This window comes from Delphinus delphis, chromosome 11 (assembly GCF_949987515.2).
Source record: "Delphinus delphis chromosome 11, mDelDel1.2, whole genome shotgun sequence".
Classification (NCBI taxonomy): domain Eukaryota; kingdom Metazoa; phylum Chordata; class Mammalia; order Artiodactyla; family Delphinidae; genus Delphinus; species Delphinus delphis.
In genome coordinates, this window is record NC_082693.1 from 96,432,103 (window position 1) to 96,451,145 (window position 19,043).

General features: G+C 50.6%; 1 protein-coding gene across 2 annotated transcripts in view; it reads right to left on the reverse strand.

Annotated features, from left to right (window-relative positions):
* The window catches only part of SCUBE1 (signal peptide, CUB domain and EGF like domain containing 1), a 126,747-nt gene that overhangs the window by 102,804 nt on the left and 4,900 nt on the right, over positions 1–19,043 (reverse strand). For both annotated transcript variants that reach the window (XM_060023990.1, XM_060023989.1), the window contains exon 3: positions 2,175–2,303. In XM_060023990.1, the coding sequence (XP_059879973.1) occupies positions 2,175–2,303 (129 nt within the window). The remainder of the gene's footprint in view (positions 1–2,174; positions 2,304–19,043) is intronic.

Genomic DNA, 19,043 nt, shown 5'->3' on the forward strand with positions numbered 1-19,043 from the left:
GCCACGCCCCAACCCCATGCAGGGGTAGCTCTTCGCAGACCCGTCTGGGCTTTAACAGTCCAGACCTCCGTTTTGGCACTTATTTGGGGGTGTAATTACATGTTTATGGATCTGTTTCCCATAACAAGCTCATCTGAGATCCAATATGCATTCAACAGAAACAGGCAGAGGAACTGAAGACGAATACACCACTAACTCTGGAAGTTGCGGAGCACTTGGGATGTCCAGCTTCTATGCCATACACCAAAAAACCCGCTGCCACAATGGAAGGTTTACTGAGCCCTTCCAGGAAGCACGGCATCGAAAGCCGTAAAAAAAGTCCAAATAATCCTTTTGACCCAGTAGTTCCAGGAAGACTTGCTAAGGAAACAGTTGGGGAAACAAGAAAAAAAGTTTTATGCCCAGAATCACCTCTGGATTCTGATGGTAAAAACAAACAAAATAAGCAAGGAATTTCAACGTCCAACCACAAAAGGGTGGCTGAGTCACCTACAGTAATACTAATGCTTGTTTGTTGACAACTTATACTCGCCAAGTGCCAGCCACTTCACTGCGCCATTTTATCCTCACACACAACCTAGTGAGGCAGACAGCGTGTTATCCCTGTTGCAGTCATGGTGACAGGAACCGCTCTGAGGACTGAGAGCCCTGGGACAGGCACACTTCTCAGCCGTCTGGGCACGATCGCAGTTTCTGCTCACAGCAGCGTGTGACACAGCTGCTCTTCACACCCTCCCTTTACCAACAAGTGACTGAGGCTCAGAGATGTTAAGAACGGGTTCACAGTCACACCACACTCCGGCCAAGTCCACGGTCTTACCCTCTAGGCTCCAGCCACCGTTCCCCAGGTCACTCAGCAGCCGGTAGCAGAAGAGGGCTTGGGGGACCGGGGCATCTGCTTTGGGACCACGTGGTTTCTACCAGGAGACCTTCCTCCTGCCACAGGCTGCAAACCACCTCTATTATGGGTTGAATTACATCCCTCCAAAGACGGCGAAGTCCTGACTCCCGATGCCGGTGAAAGTAACCCTTTCCAGAGATAGGTTACTGGCAGATGACCAAGTTAAGATGAGGTCAGTAGGGTACACCCTAATCCAATATGACCGTGTCCTTAGAAAAAGGGGACATTTGGCCACAGAGACAGGCATGCAGAGAGCAAAGACAATGTGAAAACAGAGGGAGAATGTGATCTACAAGCAAGGAAAGCCTGAGGCTACCAGAAGCTAGGAGAGAGGCATGAAACAGGTCCTCCCTTAAAGCCCCCAGAAGGAACCAACGCTGTTCACGCCACAACTTCAGATTTTCGCCTCTAGAACTATGACAGGATACATTTCTGTAGCTTAAGCCACTCAGTTGTTACTTTGTCACAGCAGCCCCGGGTTGTTAGTCACTTATCAAACTATGAGGCAACTAGGAAAAGGGTGATAACAGGGGCCAGGCACCTGATCACAACTACAGTGTAACCACACCTGGCTGCAGAGAGACGCCTGAAGGCAAACACACCACAGTAACCAAGATACTTTCCAGTTTTATCTTGTGCTTCCACGTTTTCCCAATTTGACCCAGAAAGTTTGCGTTACTCATAAGTTTTACACAACTGTTTTAAAAATATGTGTATTTGAACCAGGAGAATCTGGAGGTGTGTAAGAATCCTTGTTATGGGCTGAACTGTGGTTTCCCCCAAATTCGTATGTTGAAGGTCTAAGCCCCAGTACCTCAGAATGTGACTGTATTTAAGATGGGACCTTTAAAGAGGTAATTACGTTGAAAATGAGTCGTCAGGATAGCTTCTACTCCGATATGACTGGTGTCCTTATAGGAAGAGGAGATTAGGACAGAGAGAGAGAGACAGGCATCAGGTACCTGCACGCAGAGAGAAGACCATGTGGACGCCCAGCGAGAAGGGGGCCAGCTGCAAGCCAGGGAGAGAAGCCTCAGAATAGAAAGAGACACATCAACACCGTGACCTCAGACTTCTAGCCTCCAGGACTGTGAGAAAATAAATTCTTGTTGTTGAAGCCCCTCAAGCTGTGCTCTTTTGTTACGGCAGCCGTAGCAGACTAAGACAAGGAACCAAAAGAGGGCAGTCCTTCCCACGACCCCCCGCACTGCCAGCTGGAGCTGAGGAACAGGCAGGGTGTGCCCCGCGGGCAGGGCACAGCTGCTTCACTCACCCAGGCAGTTGTGTCCGTCGTGTGCCAGCATGAAGCCGTCAAAGCAGGTGCACCTGTAGTTCCCCGGGATGTTGATGCATTCGTGGACACAGCCCCCGTTGTAGTAGTCGTTCTCACACTCGTCGATGTCTGCAAAATGAGGTGCACGAGAGGTGTCAGAGGAAGAGCCTGGGGGTCCCCTCTCCCCCCCACTGCTGAAGTCACCGGGACATGAGTGGTTAGGGGATGACTCAACAGGTGTTCACTAAAGTTCGTGCTGGGGGCGGGGGGCCCAAAGGTTACAGAGATGAAGATTCTGGCTCTGCCACGAGGTTGGCCACCGCCTTGGGGAGCAGGGCCACGTGCCAGGCATGTTTGGGATGATTTTCAGATCCCCCCTGCAGAGAAGCAGGTGAGATTCCCACCCCTATCTTCCCCCTTTGAAGCCCTCTCAACACTAACAGCACGCAGGGACCCCGTCTAAAATCCCCCCAAACTGCCTCTTTTCAGGATATCTGAAAGCTTCCCAGAGGTGGAGACCTCATTACTTGTGAGGCAGGGGGTATGAGATAAATGAGCTTTGCACACCACCAAAAAATGTAGCCTCTGGAATGAGAGAAAAGTCCACATACTCCCCCCAGAGTTTCCTTCCAGATCAGCGTCTGAAGTCTGAATTTCTACCGCTCCAGTTTCCTTGTCACAACAAAGCCTTCTGTCTCATAAACAGTGGCCAATAGCCTTTGTAAAGGTCACCCTTTTTCCTGTTTTAAGTCTTTCTCAACATTTCCCATCACAGGTCAAAGAGCTATCAGTTCTGAAGTTCCAGAGAGATCTGAGAGACCCTGGAGAGCAACAGAAGCGAGTCTAGTTAACATTCAATGAGCTGCTTCTATGCCCGAGTCCCGGGGGGCGACACCACGCGCCATCACGGACCCAGTCCCCGTGCTAACTCTGAGACATAGGCACCATCGTTGTTACTCCAATTTTACAAGGGCATCGGAGAAGCCGAGGCACAAGGAGGCCACACCCTTGCCAACGGTCACACACCTAGAAGGGCTGTAAGTGGGATTCGACCAGTGCAACCCCCCAAGGCAGCAGAGGGGAGCGGGTGTTCAATCTACCCACCCAGACCTCCACAGGCTCTGCAGAGAAGCAGGAAAGGGGGCAGCCAGAAGTGTCCCACAGCGGAACCAGAAGTTCCCCAGTGGAACCGGAAGTGTTCCCACAGCCAAACCAGAAGCAGTGCTGCCCCGTCTCAGCAGGACTAGAAGTGCTTTGCAAGAGGCTACCACGTGGGAAGAAGCACTCTCTCCTCTACCTGGTCGAAGAGGGATTTTCGAGGCCCGGCTCCAGCTGTGAAAGCCAGGAGGGGCCCAGCCTGAAGAGAGGGAACTGAAAGCAACCCTGGCCGCTCCTGCAAATGCCTGAGGAGCTGGCGCAGGGAGATATCCAGCTCCACGCTCTCTCCGAGCGGCCCAGAGGGCAGAGCTACTCACAGCCGGGGAAAGCCAAGGGGGCCAACTGATGTTCACGGGCAGGTATGTCCATCTGGAGGACAGGGCCTGTCTCAGGAGGTAGTGAGCTCGCTGACTCTGGAGGTGATCAAGCACTGTCTGGGACACTGCCAGCAGAGGGAATAACTTCATTGGAAACTGCAGCACTGAAAGTGCTGGAATACAGGGTCTGAGCTGCGCAGCCTCCTCCTGGTGCCCACCCACCCTGCCACGATGAGGGAAGAATAAGGTTGCCTGGATCCCCAAAGGTGCAAGAGACAGGGGGTTTCCTGCTGCAGAGGCCATCAGTGTCAGCTGGGAAGCAGGCTCAATTCTGTAAGTCATTTGAATTGTTTTTAACCATTATACTTAATGCACTTAGACGTTTTAAATAACATTAAAGCAGGATGTAAGATTCTGTGTTTGAAAGGGCACACGGATTTATAAAGACAGATATTGATTACTTCCCAATCTCTGCAGCTCCGACCTTTTGCTAGAGCCCCAGATACACCGATCCAACCACCTCTCCCCCTAGATCATCCACACTCACGCCAAAGGCAACACGGCCCAACTTTAACTCATCCATCTGCACTTCCCTGGGGTTCCCCATCCCAGTGAATCCTGTTATCCTTCCACCTCTCCGCTGACACCTATCAGCTACCAACACGTGAATTTTCTACACTCTTAACGTGGGTACAGTCTGCTGACTGGTCGCCCGTTTCCACCGCCTGTACGCGTGAGCGTCATCTCTCATCTGATCCGAATCAGCAGCTCGCGAACTGCTGCCTCCCTCCTTTCCTTCATTCAAGCAGGTGACTCAAAAGAAGACGGCTTCCCTGGTGGCGCAGTGGTTAAGAATCTGCCTACCAATGCAAGGGACAGGGGTTCGAGCCCTGGCCCGGGAAGATCCCACATGCCGCGGAGCAACTAAGCCCGTTTACCACAACTACTGAGCCTGAGCTCTAGAGCACGCAAGCCACAACTACTGAGCCCACGTGCCACAACTACTGAAGCCTGCGCGCCTAGAGCCCGTGCTCCCAACAAGAGAAGCCACTGCAATGAGAAGCCTGCGCACCGCAACAAAGAGTAGCCCCTGCTCGCCACAACTAGAGAAAGCCCGCGCACAGCAACGAAGACCCAACACAGCCAAAAATAAAAATAAAAAAAAAAGAAGAGGGCCTGATTCCACCTGTGGGGGTGGAGCCTGATCAGTCTAACTCGGAGACAGTAGATGGCATAGCAACTGCTATGGGTCCCAGGGTGGGCACATGACTCAGGCTGGATCAGTCAGACCGAGGGGAAGGACTTTTATTCCATGCTTGGGCAGAAGAATTCTCTCTCTCTCATGCCGTACCTCAGGATGCAGGTATCTACTCCTGAAACATATACCAGCTTACTTAATTTTCACAGCAATCCTCTGGAGTAGGTATTTTAACTCCATTTTATGGTTAAGCAAAATAAAGGGCAGAGAGGTAATTGCTCAAGGTCACATAGTAAGTGGTAGGGCAAGGATCAAAACACGTGTCTTTCGGTTTACAAAGCCCATGTCCTTTCTGGTAAGTTAGAATGCCCATGACATGCCAGGCATTGACAGGCAAAGCACTTTATATATGTTATTTCACTCTTGGCACATTTACCCTATGTACCAAGAAAGTGTAATCTAGTCATCAGAACACCCATTCACACCTCATCCTTCCACTTGCGCCCCATCCATACACACACACACTCGTGTGTGCACCTACCCGTCGACCCAAATAGCCAGCCAGTCAGTCACGCGTCCACTCATCCAAACATCCACCCACCCCCCCACTATCCATCCATCTAGTCCCTCCAATAAGCTATTCATTCAGACACCCACCCCCACCATCCTTCCATCTGCCTATGCATGCTAAAATCTAGCCATCTAAACATCCAGCCAGCTGACCACCCTTCCATTTATCCAATCACCTATTCCCCATCCACTTATCCAGTCAAACATCCACCCGTACAAACTGCATCCGTCCATCTAAATATTCAGCCAGACACTCATCCTTCCATTCACCTAAGCATCTATTTATCTAAATACTTATCCATCTAAATGTCTAACCATCTATCCATCTATTCATTGATCCAAACACCCACCCATCTATCCAAACCCACACACACACACACACACACACACACACCACCCCTACTTGTTCATCCATCTATCCAGCTCAACATTCACCCATCCATCCAACCAAACACCTATTCATCCATCCATCAGTGACTTCAAACATCCTGCATCTAAACAGCCTACAAAATACACACAAAAAGGTTTTCAAAAAGAACAGATGTTAGGATGAAGAAAGAGAAATGAGGGTTGCGGAATAAAGGAAAGCTGGGCAGTGTATGCAGAAATACACTTGGTAATTCCAGCACGATGACAAAAGGAAGGCCTCAAATAGGACTTTGAGTTTCCTAGAAACCAAGGCAAGGAAGGAAACACGATCAGTTATAGAGTCACCACATCCATAAAATTCCATTGAACAAGCTGCTTTGAGGGTGATAAGGTCTGAGAAAATCGTCTTTCCCCAATTAGGATAATCATACACCCATATTAGCCTGGCATAGTTCCAGTTTATGCTGTTGTCTGGGTATAATTTTTAACAGCAACATTTTCACTATCAAAATGATAAACTACTCGATCACCATGCACAAAAGATGTTATAAAGAGATTGCTGGAGAGTCCACAAAACATCTCTAGCCTTTTCCTTCCTCTGACTCCCCATAATGTAGGCCACGGTGGGCGCTGCTGGGCTGAAGAGTGCAGGAACGTTCGCTGCTCACATTTCTTCCCTTAATCCAGTCCAGAGAATTCCCCCAGATCTGAGCACCCCTTACAATTATCGGTTCCTCTCCAATCCCCAGGCCTGAAGCGCTCTCACAGGCTTCCGAGGCCAACCTGCTTTACCCACCCACCCAGCATCCGTCCTGAATGGAGAACGTCTGCTCACAAACCAAACCTTCCCTGATGTTCTGTGTATGTGCCTTGAACTTTTGTTCTTTAAAATCGTGTGAGCCTCCTCCTTTAATACATAAGAGATAAACACATAAACAAATCAACCAAAAAATAAATCCCTGCCAAAGCTAGTAGATTTATTATTGTAAAAAACTCATCAAGGAGCCATCAGCCCCAGAGGAGGTCCTGCAGGCCTCCAAGATGCCCATCAGTCTCAGACCACCTCAAAAAAAATTTTTTTATTGAAGTATAGTTGATTTACAATGTTGTATTAACGTCTTCTGTACAACAAAGTGATTCAGTTATATATATATATTCTTTTTTAAAATAGTCTTTTCCATTATGGTTTATGATAGGATACTGAATATAGTTCTCTGAGCTATACAGTAGGATCTTGTTGTTTATCCATCCCATATACACTAGTTTACATCTGCTAACCCCTATCTCCCGCGCCATCCCTCCCCCAAACCCCTCCCTCTGGCAGCCACCAGTCTGTTCTCTATGTTGGACCACGTTTTAAGGACTGTTAAGGTCAGAGAATGAGGAACAGGCGGTTGGAGAGCGGAGAGGGTAAAGGACTGGAGGGGGGCAGAGCCAAGCTCTCTAGATCTTTACTCTTTTCTTAAACTTTGAAGTATAGTTGATTTACAATATTGTGTTAGTTTCTGCTGTACCGCCAAGTGATTCAGTTATATATTTTCAGATTATTTTCCATTATAGGTTATTACAAGATATTGAATATAGTCCCCTGTGCTGTATGGTAAATCCCTGTTGCTTATCTAGTTTATGCTTAGTAGTTTGTGTCTGTTAATCCCATACCCCTAATTTATTCCTCCCACACTCCTTTTCCCCTTTGATAACTATAAATTTGTTTTCTATGTATGTGAGTCTGCTTCTGCTCTGCGTATAGAACCATTTGTATTATTTTTTAGATTCCACATGTAAGTGATATCATATAATATTTGTCTTTCTCTGTCTGACTCACTTCACTTAGTAGGATATTCTCTAGGTCCATCCATGTTGCTGCAAATGGCATTATTTCATTCTTTTTATGGCTGAGTAATATTCCATTGTGTGTGTGTGTGTGTGTGTGTGTGTGTGTGTGTGTGTGTGTATCTCACATCTTCTAAACCAACTGTCTGTTGGCGGGTACTTGAGTTGTCTCCATGTCGTGGCTATTGTAAATAGTGCTGCTATGAACATTAGGGTGCATGTATCTTTTTGAATTAGAGTTTTCAGCTTTTCTGGATATATGCCCAGGAGTGGGATTGCTAGATCATATAATAGCTCTATTTTTAGTTTTTTAAGGAACCTCCATACTGTTTTCCATAGTGGCTGCACCAACTTACATTCCTACCAACAGTGTAGGAGCGTCCCCTTTCTCCACACCCTCTCCAGCGTTTATTATTACTTGTAGACTTTTTGATGATGGCCATTCTGACTGGTGTGAGGTGCTACCTCATTGTGGTTTTGATTTGCATTTCTGATAATTAGTGATGTTGAGCATCTTTTCTTGTGCCTGTTGGCCATCTGTATGTCTTCTTTGGGGAAATGTCTATTTAGATCTTCTGCCCATTTTTTGATTGGGTTTTTTGGTTTTTTGTTTTGTTTTGTTTTTTTGATACTGAGTTGTATGAGCTGTTTGTATAGTTTGGAAATTAAGCCCTTGTTGGTCACATCATTTGCAAATATTTTCTCCCATTCCATACATTGTCTTTTCGTTTTGTTTATGGTTTCCTTTGCTGTGTAAGAGCTTTTAAGTTGGATTAGGTCTCATTTGTTTAGTTTTGCTTTTATTTCTTTTGCCTTGGGAGACTGATCTAGATATTTACTCTTAAAGGACTGTTGTGAGTTGGACTGTGTCCCCCGAAAAGAAGTGTTGATGTCCTAACCCTCAGGACTTGTGAATGGGACTTGATTTGGAAATAGGATCTTTGCAAATTTTAGGTAAGGCTGCAGTGGAGTAGGGTGGGCCTAAACCAGTGACTGGTGTTCTTATAAGAAGGGGATTTGGATATAGACGCACAGAGAGGATGTTAGGACAGGAAGGAGAAAACCATGTGAAAACACAGACATACAGAGGGAAGACGGCCACAGGACCACAGCAGCAGAGATCGGAGTGATGAAGCTGTGTGGAAAGCAGGTGTGACTGCTGATTCCATTTTACTGATGCCGAGAAACGAGGCCCAGCGTGGCTGAGGACCTTGTCTGCAGGCCTCCAGCCAGGGGCTGCGTTCAGACGCAGGCTCTACTCCCGCTGGAGCCGCGTCCTCGGGCTGCATGAGATGAATACTTATAAAAAATGCTTCATGCTCCAGAAAGTTATCAAGGAGAAAGGTGGGGAGGAGATGTCACGTGCATCACTGCTTTTATTTCCGAGGTCTGTACCTGCTCTTGAGGTTGAGGGGCAGTGACAGAGATGGTTCATCCCAGAGAAAGTGGGCAGGACAAAAAGTCTGACCTGAATGCTAAGGATGAGAAGTCTCAACGGCTCGCCTTAAACATCCCTGCTCCTTCTCCGGCCTGGATTTTTTTTTTTTTTAATGAGAACTCAATTCCCAACAGAAAACAGCTTCCAACATCCAATAGAGCAGAGAAAAACAGCACGGGGAGCTGCTCGTGGGATTTTAAAAGGTCAGGCAGTTCCACTTTTCCTATAGTAAAACGGCAGTAGGCACACACGATCCCACAGCTGTGGTTATGTACCAGCAACGCTGGTAAGGACTCGAGTGGGATGAGTACGGTTTTCTTCATTTAACTCAAAACTGATTCTCGCTGCCCCATAAAATATACATCCACTCTGTAGTGCCTGTAAGAGATTCTACCACAACGAGTCAGAGATGCTTCTCATTTTAATCCTACTTAGGGCATTTTAGTCCTAAAACTCAGACTGACCGGGAAGGTTCTCAAAATGAGGCTTTTGAAAGCATCTCGCTCTCCGCTCTCAGAGATCACTACCGAAAATACCTTCGCGTTTCCCCTTGAAATTGGTATTTTTCTCAAAATTCCTTGCAGACAGTGGAGACCAAACGCTCTAACAAAGAACTCTTCCCTGGCTGGGCGTTTGCATGTCTTCTCCTTTGTCTGGGGGCTTTAGGAAAAACCGTGCACTCCTTAGATCAGGCAACCATTCTGGGAGAGATGTATGGCTTAGGAAGTTGAGTCCTCATTGGTGAATAAATCTTAATCCAGTTTGTCGGCTAATTACATTCGCGGGAAGGTAGTTTCGCAGGGCCGCCTAGCAGGAAGGATTAAGCCTCCCCCCCGTTGCCGGTGCCACAGGGTTAAGCTCTGGGTTTGTAATGACTGAGTAATGAGACCCGCTCTCGGTGGACCCCTGGCATCCATCGATCAGGTTTCCCTTCTGCTGAGACAATGCCAGAAGTGGGCCCAGCAGTTAATTATGGGAAAGGTCAAAGGTCATGCAAAACCAACACAAATCTATATACTTTTTCATTCCTAACTGCACACAATGACCATGGCTCAGCCAGAGGGTGGGAAGGTCCTCCCCCCAGCCAACCCATGATCCAAGGTAACCATGGGGTCTGAGCTGCTGGCTGACCTCTCCCAGTGGCCCGGACGGCTTCGGGCCTCCTCCACGCTTCTGCCTGTGCTGCCCGGAGCTCCTTCCCCTTCACAGACACCTACACCCTTCTGCAGACTGAGCCCCAGCATCAGCTCCTCCCTGAAGCTCTTGCAGATCCCCTGGCAGATGGGGCTCTTCCCCACCCTCTGGACGCCACAGCTCCTTGAATGGACACTATCGCTACTCTCACTTGCGATGTATGTGTCCTTCGAGGCTGTGAGTTCCATGGGGCAAGAACTGTGTCCTGTTCAGCTGCAGGCTCAGCAGTAGCATGGTGTCTCCTCAAAGGTCTGCTCGGCATTGAACGAGTGAGTAGCCCTCTTGATTGGAGCCTCCGTGGACGGGTGAGGCCGTACGCAGGCCCTTTGCTATGAGCACCCTGAGAAGTGGGTACCAACATCTTTTTCTGACAGCAAGGGAAACCAAGGCTCGTAGGTGTTACCTGCCCTGCCCAAGGTCACACAGCTAATACACGTGGAGCCAGGAAGTGAGCCAGGCTACCTGACTTCGGAGGATGCCGTCTCAGTCACAAAGGGCCACGTTTTGTAGGATTCCATTTACATGAAGTCTCCAGAAAGGCCACAACTATTGAGACAGAAAGCAGATTAGTGGTTTCCGGGGACTGGGGGTCTGGGGAGTGATGGCTAAGGGGTACAGGGTTTCTTTCTGTTGTAATGAAAAGGGTCTAAAGTTGATTTCGGTGGTGGATACACAACTCTGTAAATACTGAATCGTATACTTTAAGCAGGTGCATTGTATGGTATGTTTTTCTAAGTTAATGCTCTCGGCACTCTCATCCATCGCGCTGGCGAGTCTCTGGGGTGCATCTGCTGGGGTGCAGATGCTCACCTTGGACTGACCTCGAACGCCACCTGTCCAGCGCGGGCTCAAGGTGGGCTTTGTGGTTCCCAAGTAACAGGCAGGACTGGCCTAGCAAACCCAAAGGACCAGTTAATTACTCCTCTTCTCCCTCCAAAGCACCCTGGACCCTTCACTGGGGGCTGTCCCCAGGCTCCGACGTCAGGCCTGGTGGGCGCCGAAGCACCCTGGCTGGCAGAGAGCTCACCTATCCAAGTGTTCAGGATGGAAGTGCGGAGGGGCCCCAGGAGGCTGCTAGCCCAGAGCTGAGGCTCCCACTACGCTCCCACCAGTCAGAGACATGGTCATTCTCCCACCCGCTGAGCAAACTGCAGGCTCAGGGCGGCTGTTCCACGGGCCCAACCCCCTTGGAACTCAACAAGAGGACCATTGAAAGTTGCCCGAAAGCCTGAGCCGCCGCTTGGAACGGGTCAGCTGGGGTCCTGGAGCTCCACTGATGCGCCCCTGGATTTGATAAAGGGGTAATCGAGCCCAGAGAGGGAAACTGCGGAGCTAACCTATCAGCAGGTCGAGGCCGACGGCAACTTGAACCAAGACTCCCAGCCCAGGCGTCCTCCCCTAACCTCACAGGCCGCCCTCTGTGCTCCAGCAGCAAGGGCCGGAGCTGCCCTGGTGCAGTTTGATTTCATTCTCTTTCTCTCCAAATCCCCAGTGGAGTTTCTCTCTAATGACAATAAGATCGGGAACAACTCCCCGCCCCCACCTTCTAATGGCAGGTGGCTAAACCCTTACTATAGGCCAAGTAGGAAGGGCTTAACTTCTCTCATCACAGAAAGAGAAACTGAGGCTCAGACAGCTGAAGTGACTCGCGCAAGACCGCCCAGCTAGTAAGTGGCAAAGCCAAAACTGGAAGAAGCCAGGCAGGCTGATTCCAGACTCCACCGTCCTAACCTTGACACAATCACCTGAAGAATTCCCCACGTCTCCGTGAACAGGGAGCCAGGGCCCACGGTCCTCGTGGAGGATCAAGCCACCTCCCCGACTTCTTCCCTCCTATACCAGCACCTTCCCCGTCCTGGCCCCTGGCCCTCAGCCCAGACCCTGGCCACGAGGAGCTGCCAGCCTAGAGGGGGAGGGTGATCCAGAGACAGACGAACATCTCACGTGGGGACAGCCTTGCCGCCAGCGCTCCGGCTGGGCCGGGCCTGCCTTTGGGGCTGTCAGTGGGAAGGGACAGGCGGTTCACAGTCCAGCTGGAGCCCACCTGGAACCCCTACAGACTTAGCCCGCACTGTGCGCCACCATGGCAAGGAGCACACTGAAGACAGAGCTGCCCGCTGCAGGGGTCCAAAGGGGCCTGGGGTATCCTGGCCCCAGCCCTGAACTCTGCAGTCAGCACACTAAGGCCCAAGAGGTCCACAGACCTGCCCAAGGTCACACAGGTTGGCACCCAGGCCTCCACGGACCTACACCCAGCTCTACTCCCCTCGACTCAAGGGGCAGGAGGCCCAGACAGAGGCAGGGTGGCTCCGGGACAGAGGGGTGCATCTTGGAGCCCACGGAGGGAGCGGGGCTGAGCCACGGCAGCAGCCAGAAGTCCAAGCTGGCCAGATGGGATTTTCCACTCTCTCCTCCCAGGGGCTGCAGCCCTGGCGCATCTGGAGGACCCCCTCCAAGTACCCTCCGAGACCCCCTGACCTTGCCGGCACACACAAGCCCTCTGGCACTCTTTGTCTCAAGGCCTTTGGGGAAGGCTGCCATCCACTTCAGTAGCATTCAAAGGCCAACAGGCCCGTAGTTTATTTTCTTAGAAATAATGGTTTTTTCTGGTTAGCATTCCTCCAATGGAAAAACAAATCCAGCCACTGTAACAAGGAGCGGCCAAGAGGAAGCCAGAGGGCCTGGAGGAAGGGGCCGAAGAGGCCTGCTGCCTGGAGAGCTTGGAGACGAGGGGAGGGGGTGGGGGCAGAGGCCCTCTAACCCTAGGAGAAATGGGGATTTAGAGAAGAAAGCAAGCTCGACGTGCAGGCCCTGGTGCTGTCTTCAGCGCACTCTCACATATGGCGACGTGGCTTTCCCTCCCCCAAGCCCACTGCAGCGCACATTCTGGGAGGCAGGTGCCATTGCTCCCGTTTGATGGGTAAGGAACCAGGTCTCAGGAAGGTTAGGTCACTTGCTGGACTTACTGAGTTGGCAAGGACAAAAACAGGCCTCTGCATCCTTGCTACAGACACTCCCGTGGAGCAGCAGAGCTGGGAGGAACGTCAGAGACCCCCTCTGCTTTCCTAACTCAGCCCAGATGACACCTCTCCAGGGAACCCTCTCAAACTCCCCCCTCCCCAGGCAGAGATATGCGCCCTCTCTCGTCCTCACCCCCACTGAGTCTGGTCTGTATTTCCATTGCTGTACTTGCCACGCGCTGTTATGACCACATCTTTCCCAATCTGTCTCTCCCCTAACCAGGGAGGTCAGGAAAACGTCTTGGCCCCAGCACCAGGCTTGGCACAGAGTAGGTACTCAGTGAACATTCTTGACACTGAACTGTATCTAGTCCAGTGGACACATTTCACACACGGGCAAACTGAGGCTGAGGGAGCCAATCACCTCCAATGCTTAAACGCCAACGACTCGAGCTTTCAATTTTTCCTTCCAGAAATGGACGTGGACTCCGAGAAGCCTAAACGCTGCAGCAGATCTGGGACCAGTTGTAAGCAGCGCTGCCTAATTGCTAGCTGACAGCAACTTGGAATTTTAAGTCACATCCAATTTCTTCCTGCCCGCTGGTCTGCTGGACTGGAGCGCTTTCATCTTCAGCAGGGCACACATTAGCATGCATAATTGCACGTTTTAAGACTTGAAGAAGAATTTCCCCTCCTCCCCGCTCCCAGCCCACCTCCTACTGCCCTTTCCCGGACTCCCAGAAAGCAGAATTTTATCTGGAGTCTCAATAAAGTGTGTAATAATGATGATGAAAATGACTGAATAAGGTCATAGACATTATTCCCTCAGAAGGCCAATTGGTCTTAAGAATTTTTTTCTGATGTTAAACTAAATGGATCACTGTATGCGTTATTAGGAGTTTTGTTAAAACACTTAATAGCATGCCCTGTAATCTACCTAACTTCAGTGACTGACATGTAGACCCCGGGGATATAAAATTCAGGAAGTGACTACTTACATTCATTACATACATGCTAATTTTGTGATCTCTGATGCCCATAAGGTTGTCATTTTTTTCCTTTTCACAAAAAAGGGAAAACAGTAATATATTTGATATACTGTGGCCAAAACAAAAAGTTATTTCCCTCAAGAGTTTTCATTATAACATTTTGGAAAAGGCCCGAGTTGGAACATGCAAGTGGAATAAGCCACTTGAATAAATGGTCTAAAAAATTAAGTAGACATAGAAGGGGTGATGTGCACTGCTGGTTCAGACTAAACAGTGATTATCAAGAGGGCCTCAGTTATTTAAACAAGCCATATGAGGATGGTTTTCTCCACGTTTGGGGTCTGGTCCTGATTATAAATGAGAGCTTTTAATTAAGATTAGTAAGACCCAATTCAGGCTATAATTTGGTCCTTTTCCTTAGCGAATGTCTATGAAAACAAAGCAATTAAGGTTAAATGAGTTGAAGCATTTAAAGGGGATGAAATGCCCCTTCCTTGTCCCCGGTCTGCCCCCTCGGCAGAAAGAGTACACACAGGACCAACTAATTCAGACCAGGAGGCCAGCACAGAGCTGGCCCTGGCGGCCCCCTAAAGGCCCATGCACGAGGCGCCTGGTGAGGGGGGATATAGCAGCTGAGCTAAATGAAGAGGGATGGGGAAACAGAATGTGCAAAGGGCCTGGGGTAGGAAGGAGCTGGCAAGTTTGAGGAGCTAGATAAAGACAGTGATGCTGCGGTGTGGTTAGAGGAAAGGATAGAGAATGACAGCAGTTCAAAGTGGTTAGCTGAGGGGTATCTCCCAGCTATCAGGGCTCATAGGGCCTGGCTCAGATGAGCTGATGGCAGTGAGGGGAGGTGTGAAAGGGTCTCCCCAGACCCCTCTAACACTCCATAGCTAAGGAACTCCTTCCACTGCATTTAAACAGGCTTATGGGGGCCTAGACCACTGCTGGGACCCCACCGCTGACCTGGGTTGGAATCCAGGCCCTGCCGTCTCTCAGCTGGGTGACGTGGTTAGAGACTGACCTCCCTGGGCCCAATTTCCTCAACCTAATTCTGTCACTGGTCCCCACCAGATATCCTTGGACTAATCCTTTCCCCTCTCAGGCCTCAGCTTCCTCATCTATAAAACCTTCAAAGTTTGGGAGGCTTGGACTTCCCTGGTGGCGCAGCGGTTAAGAATCTGCCTGCCAATGAAGGGGACACGGGTTTGAGCCCTGGTCCGGGAAGATCCCACATACCACGGAGCAACTAAGCCTGTGCGCCACAACTACTAAGCCTGTGCTCTAGAGTCCACAAGCCACAACTACAGAGCCCTCGTGCCACAACTACCAAAGCCCGTGTGCCTAGAGCCCGTGCTCCACAACAAGAGAAGCCACCACAGTGAGAAGCCCCCGCATCACAACAAAGAGTAGCCCGGGGTCGCTGCAACTAGAGAAAGCCCGCGCGCAGCAACGAAGACACAACACCGCCAAAAATAAAATTAATTAATTAATTAAAAACAAAACAAAAAGCCCCACAAAGCTTGGGAGGCTCTGGGAGGCCTTTCCTGATATCCCAGAGATTGATAAGGGTCATTCACTGCCCACCAACACCAGCTCTGGGCCCAGCCCTGAGTGAAGTCACATGGGTCATCACAACCCAGTGTGACAGGAGCTCTGAAGGAAGGATGCTCACAGGTGACAGCTGACCTGTCTGGGGCATCAGGGAAGGCTTCCTGGAGGAGGTGACTGCTGGGACTCATCCATGCACGCTTTCACCCAACAGAGGCCTTCTAAGCCCTGTGCCAGGCCTGGTGCTGGGTTCTAGGGGTCAGAGCTGACAGACCCTGCCTTGGAGAAGCCCACACATGGGAAACATCACCGTAGTGTGACGTGGGCTAAACGAGGGCTGTATGGGCCTGGGGAGGGCAACAAATGGGGCGGTCATCTGTAAAACCCAGGGGCTGCCCTGGAGGCCCGGTAGAGTTCACTCCAGCTCTGCACATCCATGAGTTTACCTCAAGCAACTTCAGATCCTGTCAAAATGCAGATCATCAAGAAAGCACTGATTTATCCTCAGCTTTGCTCAGCGTCTTTTGCAATGTCTGAGGCACCTCGTTCTGGCTACAGCAAGCCCCCTGCCAGCGTTAAGCTGACCACATGTGGCCCCAGGCGCTCCCTGGACACACAGTGGCTGCACACGTGGAAGCCCCATCATCACCATCACACGTGAACTGGCCACATGGCAAGATGGCCTTGAAGGCGTGTGAGAAACCGTCCCCGGAAGGGGGTTCCGGCTGCTTCAGGTGCCAGGTTTCCTAAAGGGTTTTCCTCAAGCAGCGGGAGTTTCAAGGCAACACAGTGAAGGGTACGAAAGGCTCACTCAGTCCCACATGGCGGGGCCATAGGCTGATTTCATCCTGGGGAGAGCTAGGGAGGCTGTGGAAACTGCATTCTCTGGACCTGCTTTGCTGAGAATCTGTCCTGTGTGTTTACCACAGTAAACAGCAAAGTCTATCAGATCTCTAGGACACGGCAACTCATTTCCCCCCAGACTCCAACCCCACGCTCTGCAAAACCCACACCAGCTCAGGACCTGCAGATAAAGGGGCCCAGGGAGGGAAAGCAGGTTTCATCTAAAGTAGAAACGGCCGTCTGGAGGGTCTGGTGATTGATTATTGATGTCTGCTAGGGGAGAAGGTGGCAGCACAGTATTTGCCAGTCCTGCAGTAGGGTTAGTAGAACAAAGGAAAGCCTTCTGTCACTCGTATCTTTTACTGCACATTCTTGGTAAATGGTCATCTGTGAATGGCACACACGTCTGTACGTCTCTGTGGGGATACGGATATATGCATACGGTTTATCCGAATAGTCAATGAACCAGAACACCCCATTTCCCAGCTGGGAGTTGTTGGAAAGACAAGGCTTCACCCCTTTCATATACTGGACAACATTATGATCATCGATATCATCAACAGCTTCATCTTCATCATCAATATCACTATCATCAGCGTCATCACTGCTAGCATCACCGTTGGTACCACCATCACCGCCATCATCGTCACGGTAACAGCAGCTGATGCTTATGCGGTGTGTCCTCTGTGTCAGGCTCTGTTCACATGCTTTATACACATTAATTCACTTAATTCTCACACCATCTTTATGAGGTCGGACTATTATTGGCTCTATTTCACAAATAAACAAAAGAAGGTCTAGTAACTTGTCCAGGCTACACAGGCGGGATTTAAACCCAAGCAGTCTGGCTCCAAAGGCCACGCTTTAACCACTATGTTCAACTGAATACTGACCGTTCATACCCTCTTAGAACAGAGAGCCCCAGATAGCAATAACTGTGTGCAGAAATGGCAGCGTGGAGAAACGGGCCCACCAAACTTGGGCTCTAGTCCCAACTCAGACAAGACCCCTGCCTTCTCAGGCCTCCATTCCTCCACCTGTGAGCCAGGAAGTGAACACCTGGATGACCCCCAAGGCCCTTTAGGCAACTACTGCCCAGGGCCTGCAAGTCCCTCCAGATTCCATGGCCTCCAGAAATCTCTGCAAGGTCCTCCTGGGGAAGCCAGCGGGGGTCTGATGGCCCACGGGTGGGCCCTCCAGCAGGCTCTACCGGTTCTGACCGACGACTGTAGGTGGGTCCCCCAGGATGAGGAAACCTCAGTGCAAGTGGGACAGTGTCCACTCAGGTCCCCGGAACGCACAGCAGCGCTCATTCACAGAGCGCTTCGGGAGCAAGTGGCCAAACGGCCCCTCCTTCGGCGCCTGACGGTTGCTCTCCGGGCTGTCCACACGGCAGCCCAACAGCTGCTGAATTACCGCCTGTACAATCCTCACCGGTTCTTTAAGAATTTCCACTGATACATAATTTCAGCTCATGTACCCCAACTAGGCTTGAAGGTCCTTTAGGGGAGGGACCAGGCTGCACCATAGCTATCACCTCTGAGGTATACAGCAGTGGGCGATTTTCAAAGGTCTTCACCATACGTGATGTCATCTGAGCCTAAAACCACTGCGAGAGGCGGTGAGAAGAGATGATGACGATGATGACAATGCAGGTAATGGTACCTTCCCCTGTATGCTGAGCACATGCTGTATACCGAGTACCTACTGTGAGCCAGGCACTGAGGCTGCCAGGGCCCTGGGATGCTACACAGTGTGTCATTCAATCTTCAGGATGCCCTGAAGATTCATTAGGAATTAGCCAGGACATAAAGGGAGGGAAAGGAGCTCCCAGAAGGGGGAAAACCTGAGCTGGGTCTCAGAAACACGGACTGGCCTGGTATATATATGTGTGGCCCGGGCACAGGGCCTTCTGCGCTTCAGGAGGTGAGGCAGAGGCCAGAGCCAGGCTGGAGAGACAGGGCTCCTGGCAGTTCCTGAAGCACAGTCACAAGGCTCGCTCTCTTCTGTCCTCACAGTGAGGACATCAGGCCCCCGGAGCCAGTGAGTGTGACCCCCAACCTGGGCTCAAGCAGACTGGAAAGCTGGAACTGGACTCTGCAGGACTTCCGGGCAACAGGTAGGACACAAAGCATGGGCATCCTGGGCAGGGGACAGCAGGAGGCGACCTAAGGAGCTGGGCTGGAGAAGGAACAGGCTGGGTCAGGGGCTTAAACCGGAAGAGATGGGGGTCACCCTGGGCCCTCCCTGGCCAGAGGGCAGAGCAGAAGGTCAGAAAACAGTTGCACAGAGCCTCACATGTGTCAGCTGGAACCACCAAGCTAACGTCCGGGTCCTGCCAGCAGCCAGCCTGCTCTATCTGCCTCCAGCCTGGCCTCTTTCCAGAGGTCCGTGGGTAGGCGCCAGCTCCCCACTCCGGCTTCTGGGCCCTAAGCAAGGCCAGGGATGT